At 38.1% G+C, this 19509-nt stretch overlaps 2 protein-coding genes across 3 annotated transcripts in view; both read right to left on the bottom strand.

Moving 5' to 3' along the window:
* Positions 1 to 231: 231 nt before the first annotated feature.
* LOC131877780 (putative ammonium transporter 3) lies at positions 232 to 8162 on the bottom strand. Of its 2 annotated transcripts, XM_059223563.1 has the most exons (9): positions 7923 to 8162; positions 7684 to 7852; positions 3186 to 3296; positions 2952 to 3109; positions 2299 to 2616; positions 1475 to 1606; positions 1182 to 1363; positions 646 to 820; positions 232 to 378 (listed from the first exon to the last, which is right to left on the bottom strand). In XM_059223563.1, exons 1-9 carry the CDS (start codon positions 8047 to 8049, stop codon positions 251 to 253), a joined length of 1500 nt encoding a protein of 499 aa, XP_059079546.1. In that variant the 5' UTR covers positions 8050 to 8162; the 3' UTR covers positions 232 to 250. The 2 variants fall into 2 exon arrangements, with proteins under 2 accessions (XP_059079546.1, XP_059079547.1); XM_059223564.1 differs by lacking the exon at positions 2299 to 2616 and having other exon boundaries at positions 7923 to 8155.
* A 7923-nt stretch (positions 8163 to 16085) lies between these two features.
* Positions 16086 to 19509, bottom strand: part of LOC131877778 (putative ammonium transporter 3) — a 16438-nt gene continuing 13014 nt past the window's right edge. The window contains exons 8-9 of the mRNA XM_059223561.1: positions 18753 to 18927; positions 16086 to 17249 (exon numbers count right to left, since the gene is read on the bottom strand). Coding sequence (XP_059079544.1) covers positions 17116 to 17249; positions 18753 to 18927 — 309 coding nt within the window. The 3' untranslated portion in view covers positions 16086 to 17115. The remainder of the gene's footprint in view (positions 17250 to 18752; positions 18928 to 19509) is intronic.

Here is a 19509-nt window from a genome sequence, read left to right as displayed (position 1 = left end):
ACGACATTGAAAGAAATGAAATTGTTGGTAAACATTCAAGAACAAGCACAGTTGTTAACTTGCAGGGCAACGTGGAAGATACGAATTTAAACGGAAAGTGAAAAGCTAGGAGCTAAAATATTATTTATTTTGAGTGTTAAAAGTACATAGAAAAAGACATTGATGTAAGAGAATAAATAATCTATTACTTTGTCAAGATTTCGAATTAGCTTGCTTACAAAGTAATCATTTAAACTGTATTTTGTTCTTCTCAACATGCACTTGTGTCAAATACATGTACTCTATTGGATTGTCTCTGAAAATTTGATCGGTTTGTATACTTTTCCACTTCCGATTTCAATTTGGATGCGTACTCCCTCTCAAGAAAATCCATATGGCCTGAAAAGTAACAGTAAAACAAAAAAATAATGTAGCAATTGGTTTTGGTTTCCAAACAATTTTAAAGACAACTAAAGTTAAAAACCTGTGAATGAAAACAAAAAGAAATGGAACCAATGGTGAGAAATAAAACAAATGCCGTGTGCACTAAAGAGAGCTGATGGCCAGCTGTTGAAAACATTAGGTAAAATCTAATGTGGAATAAACAATTTTGAACAATTGGCCACATTGATCCTATATTGCGGAAGAACCAAACATATAATCTACCTTTGTTTTTTCCGACTGGAACTAATCCCAAATCGACAGCCTTGTCATGTCGTTTGATCACGCTGACGGCTCTAGTAACTCCAACTCCGGAATGAAAAATATTGTGTTCACAATAATCCGCTCCCACTAACTCCTGGATTTCAGTCATGCGGAAATGGACAAATTTGTCGATGATCTGCGGGTAAAATATATTCATTAACACTATAAATTTATTAGGGAAGTCTGAGCTGGATAACCTATGTTTTTTTAATTTTTTTTTCTTTTCCCTTTCCAAATTGATTGCACAAAGAAAGAACGCTTTCACGCAACCTCAATACTTTTGGGAGGTCACTTGCTCACAAGACAGAAGCTCATTTAGTTTTACCTCCACAGTTCTGATTCACCCGGAACAAAAACTGGACTAAAGATGTTCTTTGTGTTTTTTTTTCCCTCAGAAATTAAGAGCAAGAAAAAATGTTAAATTTTCCTGTTGTGCGTCTGTGCAATTCAACTCTTTTTCTTTTAATTCAAGGCATCTACAAAGAAAGTTTCCTTACTTTAATCAGAATGAGTGTGGCAATTGAGGACCATAACATAAAACAAACACAACACAATCCTTGAACACCCAAAAGATAGAAGCCACCCCCATGGAATAGTCCGGCATGTTGACTGACCCCTTCCAGGTGATCTGTTCGAGCAAACAAACCAACTGCCAGCATTCCCCACAATCCACCAAATCCTAAAATGAATAAAATAGAAATAAAATGCAAACAATATCAACAACCGGGAGCTTTTTCAAATGAATTTATTGCTACGATCATTTAAAAGGAGCAACTAAGTGGACCCTCACCATGGACACAAGTCGCACCAACAGCATCGTCAACCTTCATCCAAATGAGTAATGGAGCACTAATATTGGCGAGAAAAGCTCCAATCGCACCAATGATAACGGATTCCCTCAAAGACACCAGAGCACATCCACCTAAAATGAGAGTTGTTCTCGTTACTCTCTCACGAGAATGAAGGTCAAGTATTATTCAAAATTCTCATTGGGAACATTCTTGCAACCGTGGCAATGTTCTCACATTACTTATGTATTGTAAACTTGATGACTGCCTAAATATCAAAAACTCCAGATTGTCCCTATGATGAACTTCGTTGGAGATATTGGCTTCTTTCAATTGTATGATCTTTTGTCAAACGAAAATAAGTTAAGATTAAAAGAAACCAGGATTTCACCAAATTTAACTCCGCTCAAGAATTGGGTAAAAACATAATTAGTCACCCTAGAAAATGATACATTTTCAAAGATGCCGAGTGCCAATTCATGCGCTGTATCAGTTATCAACTTATCACAGCCATCATTAGTTCATATCTCACCCTCAGGAATGCCCTCAAATTCTCTGATTCAAGTTTTTAAAGCAGCAGTTCATGTTGCAATTCAAATAACACGAGGGAATGTGGACTCGGTAAGCCAGGGATTGAACCCAGGGGTGCATAATGGAAAATATGATAACTGTCTTTACTAACCGGGCAACACCAAGCACTTAATAATTTAAAGAAATGGATGTCTTTCAACTTCTTTAAAGCTATTTTCAAATTTCAAGCCTAAAAGTTAAAGTGCAACATTACAACGAGTAGACAGCAAAGATCATCTTAAACGGATTTGTTTACCTGTAATCCCGACTAAAGCGCCAAGGATTCCATTGATTAACATTAGGATGTTAAGCTTGCCATTAGTGTTGTACAGGCTGTAGAAAATGGCTACTATTCCTCCGGAAAATGAAGCCACCATTGTGGTACAAGCTGATTGAGCAGCTAAAATCCACTTCCGACCCGACACTCCAAACGAACTACCCGATGTGAATGCAATCCAGCCCCACCAGAGCATGAATAATCCAATGCATGCGTTTGTGGGACTTCCCATGGGAGGGTCACCAATAATGTCCCAACGACCCAACCGAGGACCCATAATCACAGCTGCTACAAAAGCTAAAAGTCAAATATCCTTTGCATCATTTTGCACTAACGCAATCCGGATGTACGAGTACAATATGGTTTCATTTTGACGAGGAGTCAAATCGTGTCATTTAAAATTCGTAGTTGCCTTAAAATGCTTTTAATCTCAATCAATGCTATATTTTGGTTTGTTCCTATCATATAAACTCAAGAAACACGTCTTGCTAATAGCAGAATATTTAAATAGAAGAATATTTGTGACAAATGTCATATAAAAAGATACCTTTAGTAATTATTACATATCATCAAGGTCAAGAATCTATTTTTGGGGGATATTGGTTGCTCATTTTTTGTGTACTGCTTCTTACCTGAAGTTCCGCCCACTAAATGGACCCCTCCACTTCCTGCAATGTCGATGGCACCAAGGTTCTTCAAAAAGCCATGTTTTCCCCATAGCCAACCCGCAGGAATGCAATACACAAATGTATTCAGCAATGAAAATATGCAATAAGCATTAAAGTTACATCTAAAAACACAAGTAATGATAATTCAGGCATTAAAATGTAACCTCATGTGTTTTTTATGTGTAACCTTCCACTTACCTCTCTCCAATCCCACCGGAAACTATCGTGGTTGCTGTTGTGGCAAATGATAATTGGAACAAGAAAGTGGTGAAAACAGGTCCAATGTCTTTCCCATTTGCATTCACGAACCTGCACGTGGGATCAGAAATGAAAAATATGATTTAACATGTCAATGAATGATTATAAAGGCAAAAATAAGTCTTTAGTTACCCCATGAACCATCGTGTTGAGAAAAGACGGCGTTAGAATGAAGTTTGGCGTCAAATGTTGTATTTGTATAACATCTATTGACTATCTTTGACACAATTTCTTTAAAACAATACAATTGTAAACTTACCAACATTACAAAGTTTTTCGAATAGAAATGGAAATAATCCATGAAAAGTTTGTTTTGGTAACAGTGTTTTGGCAGAAAAATAGAAAAAAGACTCTATCCCAGTATAGGATTAAAAGAGATTATTATTTTCCACTTCAAACGTTAAAGTCGTGCTGTAAGAAGGTGAAATGCGGGAGGTTATTAAAGAGACCTTTTACTTAAAAAGTATACTTCGCAGTATAGCTTTTATCTTACAGCTAGGATTCTTGCCTTATTGGATTTTACAATTTTGTCTTGCTAACTAATATTACTGAATGAACTTGTACTTGGTCTGCCTTTTCTGGGTATTGCCAGTAGAGGGGTGAAAGATACGTAGATCTCTGTTGGGTTAATTCTGCCGCTGCCGTTCAAAGCTTTAATGTTTGTACGTTGTTTTTGTGGAAGAGAGCCCTAGGATTGAACCTATGATCCCATGCATAACACGTTCACTCGTTAACCAATATTACCAGCTCTCTTTTTTGAAATAGTACTACGTCACCAATTCTCTGCTGAAAAGTTTCAATCTATGTCAAGGAAAAAAGGGATACATCAATAAAAAGCTAAACCTGTCAACAAAGTTGGTAAAAAATGCAAAAGGCTTTAATCTACAATATAATGTAATTACATCGGAAAAAGTGATCCTGAATGTCATCATCTATTAAGCAGGTTTGGGAATTTTTCTCAACTGTTTCTTTTTAAGTTGGAACCCAGTGCAGATTTTTGACAGTTGTCAAGTCACTGCAAATGCAGGATCCATCAATAAATCCTAAAATGGAACAAATAAGATTAGGTTAGTTCTAACCAGAGTCAAAATGGGATCCTATGGCATGGGGCTTTATGTCCTTATTGCAATCATGAATCATGTTTATTTCGGAATTCGTTTGTACCTTTCCAGCAGCCCTCATCATCACTATAAATAGACTATCAGTCCTAATTTATTTACAGAGCCCCCGCTTTCCAATCCGCTATGCCTCGTTCAATTTCAGGCTAGCCTAGTCCAAGCGTCTTTGCAGTATTTGAAGTGCAGGATGAGTTACTGCTTCCGGGCTTTGCGGTCATTCCCGAGGGTGAAGTCAAAAATTAATGTTGGTTGTTATGACGGAGCAGGAATATCCCTTAATGGGACATGCTCGCGGGGGTCGTTGTTTACCCCTTTGCACCTGAGCGCCCCCTTCAGACTTACGTAGGGATGTGTCAATGATTGGGCTGTGGCATGAGTCATTTACAATAGTGTTGAAATAAGAGGAGCTGTTGTACAAAAAACCATCGGATAGTGCTAGATACGATTGAAAAGATAAAACTTGTAGCTCGATTTGACACAGAAGTTCAATTGTTGGTGGAAAACGCTTTGTCATTTTTACGTTTGACACATCCCTACATATGCGAAAGATGGCGCTAGGGGTACAAAAAACAAAAAAAAAATCTGATGCTGAGATCCTATCCTATTGGTACACCTATCATCAGATGGCACCCAAGTGAGAGAGCTGCCTTCTGATTCCGAAACAAACAGACAGACATCACTAACATGTCTGCGTTAATTACTTCTTAAATGTAAAAAATTGCCATTACTTTATCTTCAACCACGTTCAATTACAATTACTTTATTTTCAAACTTATGCCAATCACGAAGTACCGTCGCCCGTTTTTTGACTTGTCCCGTGCTTCCTCCCATTTCTTATTCAGATTCTCCATTTGCTCTTTAGTCATGTCGGGCTCGATTCTGTATTTCGTCACAGTTCCCGATTCAGCATTTTTCTTATTTTGTTCTCTGAGGGCTCTATTTGACCTTAGAGCTTGTTCTCGGAGATCTTGTGAGGAAAGCCTGACCAGCAGAGGCCGAAAGTCCCTCCCGTCGTCCCTTTTTCCCAGCCTTCGCACTGCTAGGATGGCACTTTTGAAGGTGTCCGGCAATCCTGCTATCTTGGCTACCTTCAGGATCTCCCCCTCCTCATAGGCCTTTCGCTTGTTTGGGTCTTCTTCCTTCAGCCCTTTGATGCCTCTGAACACTAGGTTCTGTTTTCTGTCTTGCATCTCGGCCACACACTGTATCACATTGCCAGGGATGACATTCAGATTTTCCTTCAATGTTTCAGCAAAAGTCTTGCTCTCGCAGTGAACCTTAACCGTCTCTGCCATGTCTTTCTTGACCTGCATCTGGTTCTTCTCCAAAGCCTGCTCCAGTAATACCACCCTTTACTTCAGGTTGTCGTTCTCCAACTTCATTTTTTCCATTTCGTTTTTTATTGCTTGAACCTCGCCAATCAGGTCCTCTGCTGACAGGTTACCCATTTTTTGCCCACTTGGGACGATTACTTCTTCGTTGTCCTTTGAATGTGTTTTGGGGGACAGAAGGTGATCCAACACGCTCATTGGCCCCTTTGACAAGTCTCTTGCGCTACTTCTAGTAGCTTTTTTCATTTCACTTCAACTTCAATCGTCAGATGCGCCGAAAACTAAGCAATTTTTTTCCAAGTGTCTGGAGAGCACTTTCCGACACGTCTTTTCACTCTGAAGTCTCTTGCATAAGTTTGAGAACACTGCTGTTCACTCTTAATGCTCAACCTTGTGATATTATTCCATGCTGACTCTTCAAGGTTTCTTCACTCCTTTTCTATCAATCTGCAGAAAGTATTTGCAAACAGCCATGCACTTAAAGTAACAGGGGCTAAACGAAGAATATCTTGAATATACAATGATCTTGAAATACACCTATTGCCAGGGGTAATGAATAAATAATTAAAGTTCGATAGCACCTTTAGACCTTCATTTTGTACTTAACCCTATAAGTAGATATTTTATCTATTTAAAAGAAAAAACAAATGTCGGCAAAATAGTTTGTTTTGACGTTGAGGAGCATATCCCAAGGTTTGAAGGCGAGTAGTGAGGTGAACATTAAATACGCGTACATACTAGCAGACGTTCAAATTCGTTATTATCGCATGCAAGCTTCGTTACGTTATACAGCTGAAATTTACCGTCAAAGGCAGAACAAATCCAAAATCATGATGAATTGAATCGTCCAAAAGTTTAATTAGTTAAAAGTACCCTACTTTACTCCCTTGAAAAAGATATTCATATCACATGCCAATTCCTGCATTATCGAGTTAGTTGCAGTTTTCTTCGAGAAATGCTAAAAAACCATGTCGTAAGAGTGATGTTTTGAAATCAGCCAGAAATAATTGGGGCCCAAATGGAAGACACATATGTAAGATTGAACGATGGATTTTTAGAACGTGACCACTCTGTGGGTCTGCAAGATTGAACAATGTTTGGGAATGAATATCTTAGAGAGGCTTCAATCGAACCTTGCGGTACTCCTGAAGTCACTATCACTCTTTGACCCTTTGAACTCCCTCAAGGACAAAATTACGAAATCAGTAGAATATTTTACCATAGACTTTTTTTGGTAAATGGTCGAGCAATATACCATGACCAAGTTAATCGAACTCTGACCAAATCTCAGTTTATTTCGTTTGTACATTCGTGCTTTTCTAACCAGTCGATGACACTGCTGTCATCACAATGAAAGCGAATGGATACAGATCAGATACAACTCATAAAATCTTCATCTTAATCGGATCATTTTTTGAAGTGATTACTCACAATAAGACCCATATCATTAATGGCTATTTCCCTAAATTTAAAAATAAATAATAAAAATAATGCGTTTTCTAACTGGGTATAAGATCCTTGAGACTAAACTATCTTCACGTGGGTTTTCATCAGAAAAGTATGTGAATTGTCATTCTGTTATGTTTAAGGTCTATTCTACTTGTCATTCGGTTATGTATGAGGACTACACTTACAGATATTCTCCCATGATTTGGAACTTAACATCAACGTTGCTAAAAATGATGCCAGGCCAAAGAAATAGAAATGGCAGGTCTAAAAGGTATTAAATATTAACAGCAACAAAAGTTTCATATCACAGAACTTTTTGAATTATTTTGTACCAATAGGTTTATACAGAACTCAATGCACCAATTACATCTATTACATAAAGATGATTGAACAATCGAGCACGGGTCTTCCTTCCCCTTTACTTCGTGTTTGAGCGGCTGGACAGACCAACCGTAGGATGTTAAGCCTTCATAAATAGGGAATGTCATGTGATCAAAATATATTTACATGTAATTGCAATTATTCCTCATCACTGCTTACCAATCGCCAAACCCAAAAAAGGGATTCGTTCCAGGCCCTGATCCGTAACTTAACCCATAGCCCAATGCCCAATAAGTGATCCCACCAAAAACCACATCCACGACGTTCTTCATCATGATATTGACTTCATTCTTCAAAGACACGCACCCAGATTCCAGCATTCCAAATCCTGTGGGTCCATTAAGGAATAAGACGAAGGAAACAAGTTAATGACTATTAAAAAAGATGTTATTGCTCACCCGTTTGCATCGTGAAAATGATGAAAGAAGAGCAAAGGATCCAAGTAGCATCGTCCCAAACCCATCCATCATTGTTATCTTGAGAAGCTGCAACCTTTAGCCAAGTCTGGTTCCATCTGGAGTGCATAATGTACTAATGTTAAAATCGTAGCAATCAGTTCGGCAAAGATAAGTTAATATTTAAAATGTTTTGGTCCTGTCGTTTCCTTTTCTTTGGACGAGTATTTTCAGCAACGCTGAGGATCCATCTCGGATCATGGAAGGGGATGGCTAAGCGTAGATTTATAAACACTGGATGTCGGACATCCAAGCACTCGGCTGGTAAGACAGTACAATGGATGGTCTCCTGGGAATTGATCCCAAACCGGTTTATTGTGCGGTTTAGTTAACCGAGTGGTCGGTCGGTCGACATCCAGTGTCTAGAAATCTATGGGCTAAGATATCCGTCTGATATATTACCTATCAAGATATTTTGATCTCAAAGATGCAACATTTAGTTCGAAACTAAAATACCCCCTAACGTATGATTCATTACATGCAAGGACGGAAATCTTAGGCAAATAGGTGGCACTGGAAAAGAAACGTATGATTGAGTCAGATGAGGGAATAATCCATCCTAAAATTACGATCACTAAAATATATTGTCAAAAACGGAATACAAAATTGATTAGCCCTTTTCATTCTCCTCTCCCTCCTCCCTTTGAGGACAAAACAACCTATTGCTGATCTATAGAGACGTGAAAAGAACCGGCTTGGATTTCAGCTGTGTGGGCTGGCCAACCTGCGCCACAATTGCGGCAATAACCACCATGACTTTAGCACATCCAGTGCTTCCAAATCTTCATTGACAAAATTGTTCGCCATATTGGGACGTCGTTCGACAATCATCTCAAACCATTTAAGTCCAACATTTATTTGTTAAAGATGTCATAAGATGGCAGGTGACAAAAATATGCAAAAAATACAAAAATACATTTGGTACCAAAATCTTGTCATTATTGAGGAGCATTGTGACACTTAATTCATGGTAGACCAAGAGGGCGCCTTAGTGTGAAATTCGAAATATTAACACTTCTCTATGCTAACGCCATAAAAACATCACCAACCTTTCGACCTTTCGAAGAGACCTTTCAAATCTTACAATGGTATAATTACAAACACCTTTGACATCCAAATAGGGATTAACAGAGATCTATATGTTGTATGCTTGCACATACCACAACTTTTTGTCACTATCTTTTTCCATTAAATTGTGCTTAAAAGCTAACGATAAGTTTAAAAAAGGTGATGCTTTTGAAGTTAACCACCAAAACCATGTGAACCTGTGCTTTTCTAGTACTAATTTGCTGGAAACGTTGATAGGGAAAGTGTTGACGTGTGTTAATCATTCAGTATACAACTAGTGATGAGTAGGGTCGACCAAAACTTGCAGATATTCATAACTTCTTGTAAAATGTTTTCAATAAGCAAGACCAAAGGATTTCAATAGGATTATTTGTAGACCTAAAGAAGGCTTTCGATACCATCTCTCACGACATTCTTCTAGCAAAGATGGGCAAATACGGCTTCAGCAATAACATTTTATTATGGTTGAACAACTATTTAAGAGGGAGAGTGCAAGTAGTGGATATTGATGGTCATTTATCTGAACCCCTGACACTTAGTTGTGGCGTCCCTCAAGGTAGTGTCCTGGGTCCGTTACTTTTCTTGATATACACGAATGACCTTCCGAAAGCAACAAATTTTATGGCAACTATGTTCGCTGACGACACGACCCTTCAATACTTCGGAACTGATTTATTAAAGGCCCAAGCTGAGTGCAGTCTGTGGATGGAGAAACTGAGTAAGTACTTCAAAGCGAACCGGCTTGTAATGAATTTTAGTAAGACAAAAGTAGTTTTATTTGGCCCTAGGAATCCGGTCCAGACCTTTAAATTAGTAGTTGATGGACTTGAAATTCAACAAGCGGGTTTCGGAACCGTTTGTAAATTTTTTGGGTATGCGAAATGACGAGCGACTTAATCGGAAAGAGCATGTAAATTTTGTTGGGGCTAGCGTAAGGAGAACCCTGTACACGTTCTTTATGGCCAAAAAAGCAATGTACCACGAAATTTGAGCAAAGTACTTTATGACTCCCTGATTAAAAGCCGCTTGGAATACGGACTGGAGTTTTTTGGCCAAAGTTGCGCTGTCAAGAGACTTGTTCCTTTGCAAAAGAAGGCAGTAAGATGGATAACTAATGCACGAAGATCAGCCCACACCAGCAATATTTTTAAAGATCTGTGTATATTGAAAATCAAGGATCTCGTAAGATTCAAACAAATTGGTTACCTACTCGCCAAACTGAAGGGCAAGCTTCCTTTGCTTGTTTCTCAGTTTCCGTGCAAAATAATGAGGGCAGGAACCGTATACTTCGATCAGCCTAAAACAGAAACTTCTTGGCAACAAAAACTTCCCCCATTTTCTTTTCCAAAAACATGGAACGCTTTTATCCTTGAAACGAAGCAAGTGTTCTCAATGGAGAACACAATGAGACAATGGAGTCGATATGTTAGGGGATCGATCATTGACACATATTCATCGGAATGCGCAGTTAAAAATTGCTATTCCTGCAAACAAGGTACAGAATGACTGATTGTGGCTTACTTCAGAGCGGAGAGTACTTGCACAATTGATAATGAATCGACCAGTACATAAGCATGTCATTCCAAGACGCCACGAAAACAAGCCGCATGGCTTATGGCGATCTTAGGACCATCCAATTCAAGTTTATATGAATACAAACGGTCCTGAAATATATATACATACATACATACATACATACATACATACATACATACATACATACATACATACATACATACATACATACATACATATTTATTGACATCAGATTTGCATAAAAAGTCAACCGAATTTGCACAAGAAATTGCAAATAAACTTTCCAAAACATCGGCATCAACTCGTTCTGGGGGCCTGTATGGGCTATTTTTGCCTTTCATATCAGACATCATGTAAATGAAAAGGAAAATTGTATCATAATATCTTCCAGCACCTAGATTTGAAGGTCCTCTTCCTAGGTAGCAGGTTCTTGCCCTGTCGATGGTGAGTCCTGCTCTGATTAGTAGGGCTCAAAAATAAAAAAAAGACATGAGGGCCAAATAATCACTAACAAATATTTTTAAAAGCACGTAAAAATTTGTTCCACAGGAAAAAAAATTCTCAAAGAAGTGACCAGATATGAACACGAGACCACCAAGCCCAACGTTTTGATAATCCCGAAATAAATCCTTGTGTGAAAATCCCCATCACATTGAATTCAGATCAAAAGAACTATTTAAGATGAATGGAAAACATAGTCAATTCTGTACAAAACGTACTTTTTGTTAGAGAGATTTGAAAAAAATCAGTCAATAAAATTTCACATTGTTTTTAAAATTGACCTTGATTCTTGAAAATTATTCATAACTATTGATATTTTTTGCTGAAATGGCTCAAAGTGCACAATAAATTGCAGAAAAATGACAAATATTGCTCTAAAACTTGCAAAATTTGCAGATGGAATAAATTTGTAGAAAAATCTTGAATGTGCAACATTTTAGCAAAACTTGCACAAAATGCAAGCTTTGGCAGGCCCTAGGGATGAGATCAAATCAAATTTCAAAGATCTGGGATCGAGTCCATGAACCCGTGTATAGCTCGGCCGCGCGTTAACCAACTGCGCTGCACCATCTCCGTTCAGGGATCTTTAGGGATCATCCATCTCATATTCAGCCCTGCCTTCAGGGTTACAATTTTTTTTGCAATCCTGATCGGAACTCCTTGATAAACTTGAACTGGATAAATGGTTGTTAATCTATCATTATATTTATCCTAATCTTGACTAAGTTTATTCAGGAAGATATTTGCAAATAAAAGTGCAAAATATGAAAACCACTCTTTGTAAAGGTTCATGGAAATGAATGGACAATGGGCAAAATGTATCACACCTCCAACAATAACATTTGCAAAAGTTGTTAACAAGAAGGGGATTAATCGCTTCTCAATAAAAGGAACAAATTGCGGTGACAATTAGTTTGGTCAAAAATAGTAATTCGTTACACAACCATTACTCAAAAAAATATGTAATGCCGTTAGTCGTTACTCTTCCTAAAATTTAGATGACCAATATTTAATGGCTTTTGACCCACCAAGACCATACTTCTCTACAGAAATTGTGTTTTTAGCTTCAAACACTCCTAATGCCTAAACTTTGAAGAATTTTTCCAGAATGAGCATTGGCATTTAATCTTGGCGTAATTGTTCAAAATGTATAACATCAAAATGTTTTGAGGAGTCAAAATTCGGACCCTGGATGGAGTACTGATTACTGAAGGTTTGAAGCAATGTCGCACAAGTCATGATGGAAAAAGTATACGGCATTGTCAAACCAGTCAAGCTTCATTGTTAGAAGCCTGTGGCTTAAGTTGTGGAAGTCTGGAAGCTTTGGAAATTTGATGCATCATACTCAAGCCAAATAATGATCTTACTCTGCTTGAAATTGGACTGAATTGGGTCTTCAGTCCAGTGAATTTTGATTGAGAAGATGTAAACAATAAAGTAGCAAATGCTATAAGATTTGAAACCAAGAACTCTCTCAAAGTAGTCAAAAGCAACCACAATTGTCAAACCTGACTTTAATTGTCCACCTCATCTTCTCAATACTCATGGCTCCAAGTCCACCCGATAAGGGAAGGCCGAGTCCTGGGCCCAGGGAGAAAGAAAATTCCGCTCGATATGAACAGATTGGAGGAAATTCGTCCCATTTCGATGATATCCGTCTGTGGAAAACTGATGAAGAGCCTCATTAAAAGAAAACTGACATCTTATCTAGATGAACATGATCTCGTCACTCCACAACAACATGGGTTCCGTAGTGGCAGATCATGCACTACTAATCTACTGGAACATGTTGATCAAGTCGCTCGAGTGCTCGATTCGGGAGGTTGCCTTGATGTGGTACACTTGGATTGCTCCAAAGCATTCGACAAAGTGCCCCATAATATTCTGCTGGAGAAACTATGGAGGATCGGTGTGGAAGGACATTTATGGGGTCGGATCCAAAATTGGCTCGAGCAGAGAAAACAAAGGGTCCTGATCAAGGGTGCAGGGTACGATTGGTTGGAAGTCACTTCCGGGGTTCCACAGGGGAGTGTCCTTGGCCCTGTGTTATTCCTAATATTTGTGAAAGACATGGATGTATCCAATTGCTCGTCATTGCGGCTTTTTGCGGATGATTTGAGGCTATCCCGTTCTTTAATTAGTGGTCGGGATGCATTGAAACTTCAGGCTGATATGAATAACCTCGAAGGATGGACGACTACCAACGAAATGAGCTTCTACTCCAAAAAGTGTGTGGTACAAAGATTTGGCAAATCAAATGTGCCCCAGAGCTACACCATAAATGGAGACGTACTACCTCTTAAACAAGCACATTTTGACCTAGGTATCTGGATTGACTCGCGTCTGAAATTTAGTGAACATGTGTCAGTGCAGTGCTCCAAGGCCAACAGGTTGTTGGGTATGATAAGGCGGCACTTTACCACAAGGAGGGGGGGATGTACTAATTAAACTATTTAAAACGTATGTCCTACCCACACTTAAATATGGCTATCCTGCATATACCCCTGTTTTGGGGCAAGATATTGCAAAGATGGAAGCCATTCAAAGACGTTTCACAAAATATGTTGGTGGGATTGGCCGTGACCTCGACTACTCCCAACGCCTCATAGAGCTGGGGATGACTTCACTTGAAGAGCGAAGGATGAATTGTGACTTAATATGGACCTATAAAGCACTCCATGGCCTTGCAGACTTTCGTTTAGGGGATCGGCCTTCGTTTTCCTTACTTGAGGACATGATGCCAAGAGACTCTAGGGCCACACAGAGACGAGAATTGTGGACCCCACTGGCGAGAACTCAGGCCCGAAAGAACGCATTCAATGTGCGCTCAGTTTCTCTGTTGAATTTGCTACCCCAAGCTGTCAGGGAGATGCGCTCGTTGGGGAAATTCAGGAAGGCAATACGGACGCTACACAAACGACCTGAGTTCAAAAGCACAATATCGATGTAAATTACATATTGGTCCAGCTCTTTCCTTCGTTCTGTGCTTTTTTTCTCTTTTTCATTCCTCTCAATTCCTTGACGACGGTACCAAATCAGTCCATTATTTATTACCCAATACCTCTTATTCATATATTCCTCTATCGCCTACTTTTTGGTGTTGGAATGGATGAACATACAATACAATACAATACAATATATTGAATGGGAATAGCAAAAACTGACAATTTCTGTCGAACCTTTAGCTTCTTCAGTTGCCATGAGAAATCAAAAACTAAAAGGCCAGTCTGGAAGCTGGAAAAGGAATGAGTGACGAGTATTTTTCTTAGATTTGGGTTTTTTTATAATTACAATTATAATTTCAAATAGTTATGGAGTTACACTTCCTTTTTCCAAAAGAGGAACGAATTAAAGTAATTTCGTTACTTGTAATTTGGTTACGAATGCCGTGTTGACAAGACTAGTTCATGGTATCTGAAATTTAGACCATAGGGAGGGTACATATCTTAAGAAATTGGGATAATGGCTTAAGTAAAACTTGCAACAGCCAATTTGAGGTTTTGTGACAGGGTTAAAACAATATGTAATAACACTGCTTTAACTCAATTGAAAAATTAATCATAAACAAGTGCGGGATAGAGTCTAAATTTTCGCATCTTCTTTTGAAATTTTTTGGTGAAAAATCGAAATGAGCAATTTATAGTATCTGTGAATCAAAACTTTTGAATCTTTTTAACTTTGGAGCCTGCCTTTAATATTTTACCTTTTTTGAAATAAATTTCATTTCATTGTTTTATATCTTAAAGTTGATTATTTTCCAAATCACTGGTGATGCGAGTTTTAATTGCAAATGATAATGATGCCACTATACAGAAAACTGAATTGAGTTTTTCCCATGAAGTTTAGTCAATTTCTTAACCCATACTCTTTTTCATCAAACTTGATATATGAGTTGTTCAAACAATAAACAACTTTAATGGCATTGTTGTCGCGGCCTATCACACGAAGTTTTCTGGTACCCTACATTCAACTTTAATAATTAATTTGATCACATCCCTTCCATTGTCGGTTTTAAAAAGACACCAGCCAATTCCATTCGTTTTCCTATCTAACGGTGGATCTACTCGAGATATACTTCGACATTCAATTTGGCAAACATTATCGGAACTGCTAGGCATCTGAAAAAGGGAACGAAATCCATTTTTTTTAGAAAAGCCATATCTTGGTTTCCACGAGGTTCAGCGTTTTTTTTTTTAGATAAAACATGTTAATTCATTTTGAAAATGTGACCAACATTCCAGAGCGTCAATGCATTTTCATACATAACTTTAATAAATTTCATCAGATCAATTAAAACCGTGAAGTCTTGGTCACAATTTCGAAATGAATCAACATGCCGGATTTTAAAATTACAGGTTGGCTCAAATATGTTTATGTTGATCATAAGATGAATTTAGTTCAGTATGTAAGAAGTTTAGCATTTCCAAAGTTGCATGTTATATGTCCAAATTCATCTTGTGTAGATCCACCATATGCTATCAAACAAAGAATTCATACAATCTTTATTTCGAGGAAGTTTTTGTTTCATTGGATTGTTTTTCTGTTGCGTCAGATGGCAGCTCTCTAGCTCGGCCTGTCATCTGATGGTGGGTCTCCTAATTAAGGGATACTCCCGCTTCTTTGTCACAAACAACATTAGCTATTATCTCACCCTCGGGAATGACCGCAGGTTCGCCCATTTAAACTGATAAAAGCAACAACTCATGCTGTAATTTGAATTCCACAAAGAAGCTTGAACTCGGCTAGCCTGGGATCAAAACAGGGTTCCCAAATTGGAGAGCAGATGCTCTACTAATACGATACCCCAGCAAGCCAAGAGAAAAATTAAGTTCAAAAAAGTTTAGAAAATATTAATATATACTACTGGAAGGATCGGTCTCATTTTGGGAATGGCCAGTAAAGTGGTGGAGTCTAGATGAATATTAAAAGCATGTTGGGCCGCCATTCGTGCGAGGTATTAATCAACTAACTTTAACACAACGAAGGCCGCAAAGCTACTCTAGGCGTATTGAGTAGTGTTTAACATCATGCTGGATTTTGTATTTCACATATAATGGCATTTCTTGAGGATTCGAGGTAAAGCATTTTTTTCTATCACGTTGTGCAAGGAGAAACATTAATCATTTTGATTTCGAAAACACCTCGGATCTATGTTTTACTTGCATGAAGCTCCCAATCATTGCGTACACTTTTAACACGTCTTTAGCAAATTCAGCTTCCCATGAATTCATGAAATTTGCTATGGGGGGCAAAAGCGTCTCGCAAATGAATTTGTAGACCTCCTAAAGTTTAAAGGATAAAGCCTGAAGCATCCTGATTGTGCATTTGCTTTGCGTCGGTTACACATGAACAAATATGCAAGGTGTGTGCATCCAAAGGTAACTCGGAATTAATTTCTTGAAACTCAAATAATGAATAGATTGATTCGCAATTTCTAATAATAGTTTCCTAGTTTCATGTTTCACCACAAAGACATTAAACTCGAGGAGTGAACATCAGCTACGCTAGACCGATTATACTTTTTGTCAAAGCTCTTTTACGGATGGATAAATTGAAACAGGCGGGCAGATACTTTCATTTAAAGCCTAACTGCACACCTTTTACTTTATTCATGATTACCCATTCCCAAAACTCTATTTTTTTCTATCTGAACCAGAAACTTTCGATATTTATTTTCATTTAAAGTAAGAAATATTATCATAAAAACAAAAAAAGTCTTTTAAATTGATTTTTCATACAGTATGGTAACATCCCTTGTAACTTTTGTGGGACGTAGCCTCTACAATTGCCATGTCCATTCCTCCTGTTATAGGTGTCCTTGGTTGGACTAACTTGGGCAGACTGGACGTTGCAATGCCAAAGCCTGTTCCTCAAGAAAGCACCTTTTTTTTTTTAATCGCAGACATACGTATGGTGATCCAGTTTAGATCTTTGTTACTATTTCTTCCCATAAATGTCACATAACCATTTAAAGATAAGTTCAAACTAATTTTTTCACTAGAATTTAGATTGACTTCGCTGATCAGTGTCTTTAACATTTTGTGGTGTCAAAGCTGATGTGGTCAACTTTGTTGGTTCTTCGATGACGAGTTGATGTCATGGCATGTCTATGAACCGCCGTCTCCAATCTGGCAGCATACTCCCGCTCCAAGAACTCCATATGGCCTATGGAACGAAGACAAATGATAAAGTTGGTATACTAGTGCTCTTCTTTTAATGGTAATAACTTCATCATTCTTTCAGAATCCAAACAACTTGACTCTTTTCCGAGGTGACAGGTTTCATTCATTGTCAACTTCTTTAGAGAAGCTGAAGGTTGATTGCCTTGCTTTCTTTTAGTAAAATAAGTACTAATCAAAGAAAACAAATTTCTCTCTGCAGACCGCTTTGCATACAAGTTATTTTTCGGAAATTAGGGAGTTGCACAAGTACAAGAAAATGAGGATATTTGCATTAGTTCGGCCAATATCAGTTATGACATCATCAAGAATTTCACTTTGCCTAAACTGTGAAACAAATAGCTTAAAAGCATGGTCTATTTATTTTCCTGTTATAGTTATAACATTTTTAGTAAACCCTAATCCTCAGAGCCTCCCTAATGTGCTAGGGTGTCTTGAAAACTCTCCTTCTCAATGACATAGCCCCCACCTCAAAGTCATGACCCCAAAAACAATCATGCTAAATGCAAATTTAATTTCTTTTGGAACTAACACATTTGTTCCCAAGGGGCTTAATTATCCTCCCAACCCTCACCCTCCTATTAATCTTAAAAATCTCAAAACTGCTAAACTTGCCCAAAAGACTCCCCTATTCTCCGACCAGTTAGATAAAGGCTCCCCCTTCATTTAAAACCTAGTAAACTCTCCCCTTATTCTCCCCGTATTTTTAAGTTGTTGCCTTTACTTCATGAAATGAAGACACCAAGCCTGACTCCATATAAAGCTAGAAAAATATTAGCAGTCCTAAATCACGGGTTCTGCTAAGTAGCCCTCCCTGATTTTTAGAAAGCCCTTTCTTCAAAATGAATTTGGTAAACCACATCTACGAAGTTTCAGTACCAGTTATCCTGCTTTAAGAAATTCTCGCCCTAACCCTCTAAGTAACCCTCTGATTTTGGTTATCAAAGGGTGGCCTCCAAGTCAGAAAGTTCTTGGCAAAATCCCCACTATTATAAAAACTACTCTTCAGTTTAAACCCCACCTTCTTCACCTCACATACGGCGAAAGCACCCCAAATAAATTATCCATATAAAAAATGGATCTTAGAAATTAGAAAAAAAAACTAAAACACACATATAAAACGTATCAATTTATGTTTAGGGCACAGGCTAGTGCTGGGGCAAGTCCGGCAAAAGTCGGACTCTTACGAGTCCCTTGACTTTTTTGACTTTTTGCCGGACTCGAGTCTTTTACTAGGGGTTATACAACACAAAAAGACTCGTTTTGTGAAATTCGAAGAAAAAATGAATATTTAAAGCCGGACTCGAGTCTCCAAAATCGAGTAAACGAGTAGAATCCGGACTCACCCCAGGACTAGCACAGACCAATTTGCTTGGATTTGATATCCTTCGTTCTCTTGTTGCAACATCCGTCAAGTTACACAAAAGCTAGAATTCCCTTATATTTGTTATTTGTTCTAAAACTGGAAAAAATATTTCTTCGTTATTACCTTTGTTCTTCCCCACGGGAATCAGCCCCAAATCCACGGACTTGTCAAAACGTTTGATGACACTCACGGCTCTCGTGACACCCACTCCAGGGTGTAATATGTTGTGCTCACAATAATCGGCTCCCACCAACTCCTCAATTTCAGTCATTCGGAAATGGATCACTTTATCAATGGACTGTAAAATATGACATATGTTGCCGTTTTGTCACTATTAATTTGATGAATTGTATTAACACGAAAATAATATTGAAATTATCTTTTAAAGAGGATTCTACCGTCCCCCATTACAGGAATGAATTATAATTCACGCTCCATTTGGCAGAGTGAAGAATTCGGTTCTTTTTGAAAAATGGAATAGCGTTGTTGGTTTCACTAATTTCTTCGGAAAGGGCTATATCTTAAATGTTATTTTTTCTTCATGAAAAATACTTTTGTAACATAAAATTGAGTTGTAAGTCCTGGTAAAGCAAGCAAAAATAAATAAAATGACTCTTCTCCCCAAATGGCATGGGTTCAAATCCAACCTTTTGAAATCAACCCCCTTACTACTGGGGATTTTATTCCCGGAGTAGTTAACGCGTCCGCAAAAAAACAAAATAATCAGGATTAAGGCATGTTATAAAGACTACGAAGACGGGTGTTTTGTACATTCTTCATGTCCTCGAAAATCAAGGTTTGTTAAAACAATGAAGTCCTTCACTCTTCGTTCGCGGGCTCCTTCATTGTTCAAGTTGCTGTCTTCAAATATTCGTTAGGC

Source organism: Tigriopus californicus, chromosome 3 (assembly GCF_007210705.1).
Source record: "Tigriopus californicus strain San Diego chromosome 3, Tcal_SD_v2.1, whole genome shotgun sequence".
Taxonomy (NCBI): Eukaryota; Metazoa; Arthropoda; class Copepoda; order Harpacticoida; family Harpacticidae; genus Tigriopus; species Tigriopus californicus.
Note: the sequence above shows the minus strand (reverse complement) of the source record. Positions and strands in the feature narration are given on the sequence as shown.

Excerpts from the sequence above, each read along its gene's own strand:
- LOC131877780 (XM_059223563.1), bottom strand. The coding sequence starts at position 8,049 with ATGCACTCCAGATGGAACCAGACTTGGCTAAAGGTTGCAGCTTCTCAA. Across the intron at positions 821-1,181 it reads CCACACTCATTCTGATTAAA|ATCATCGACAAATTTGTCCA; the intron begins GTAAGGAAACTT and ends TTTTACCCGCAG. Across the intron at positions 379-645 it reads TCCAGTCGGAAAAAACAAAG|GCCATATGGATTTTCTTGAG; the intron begins GTAGATTATATG and ends GTTACTTTTCAG.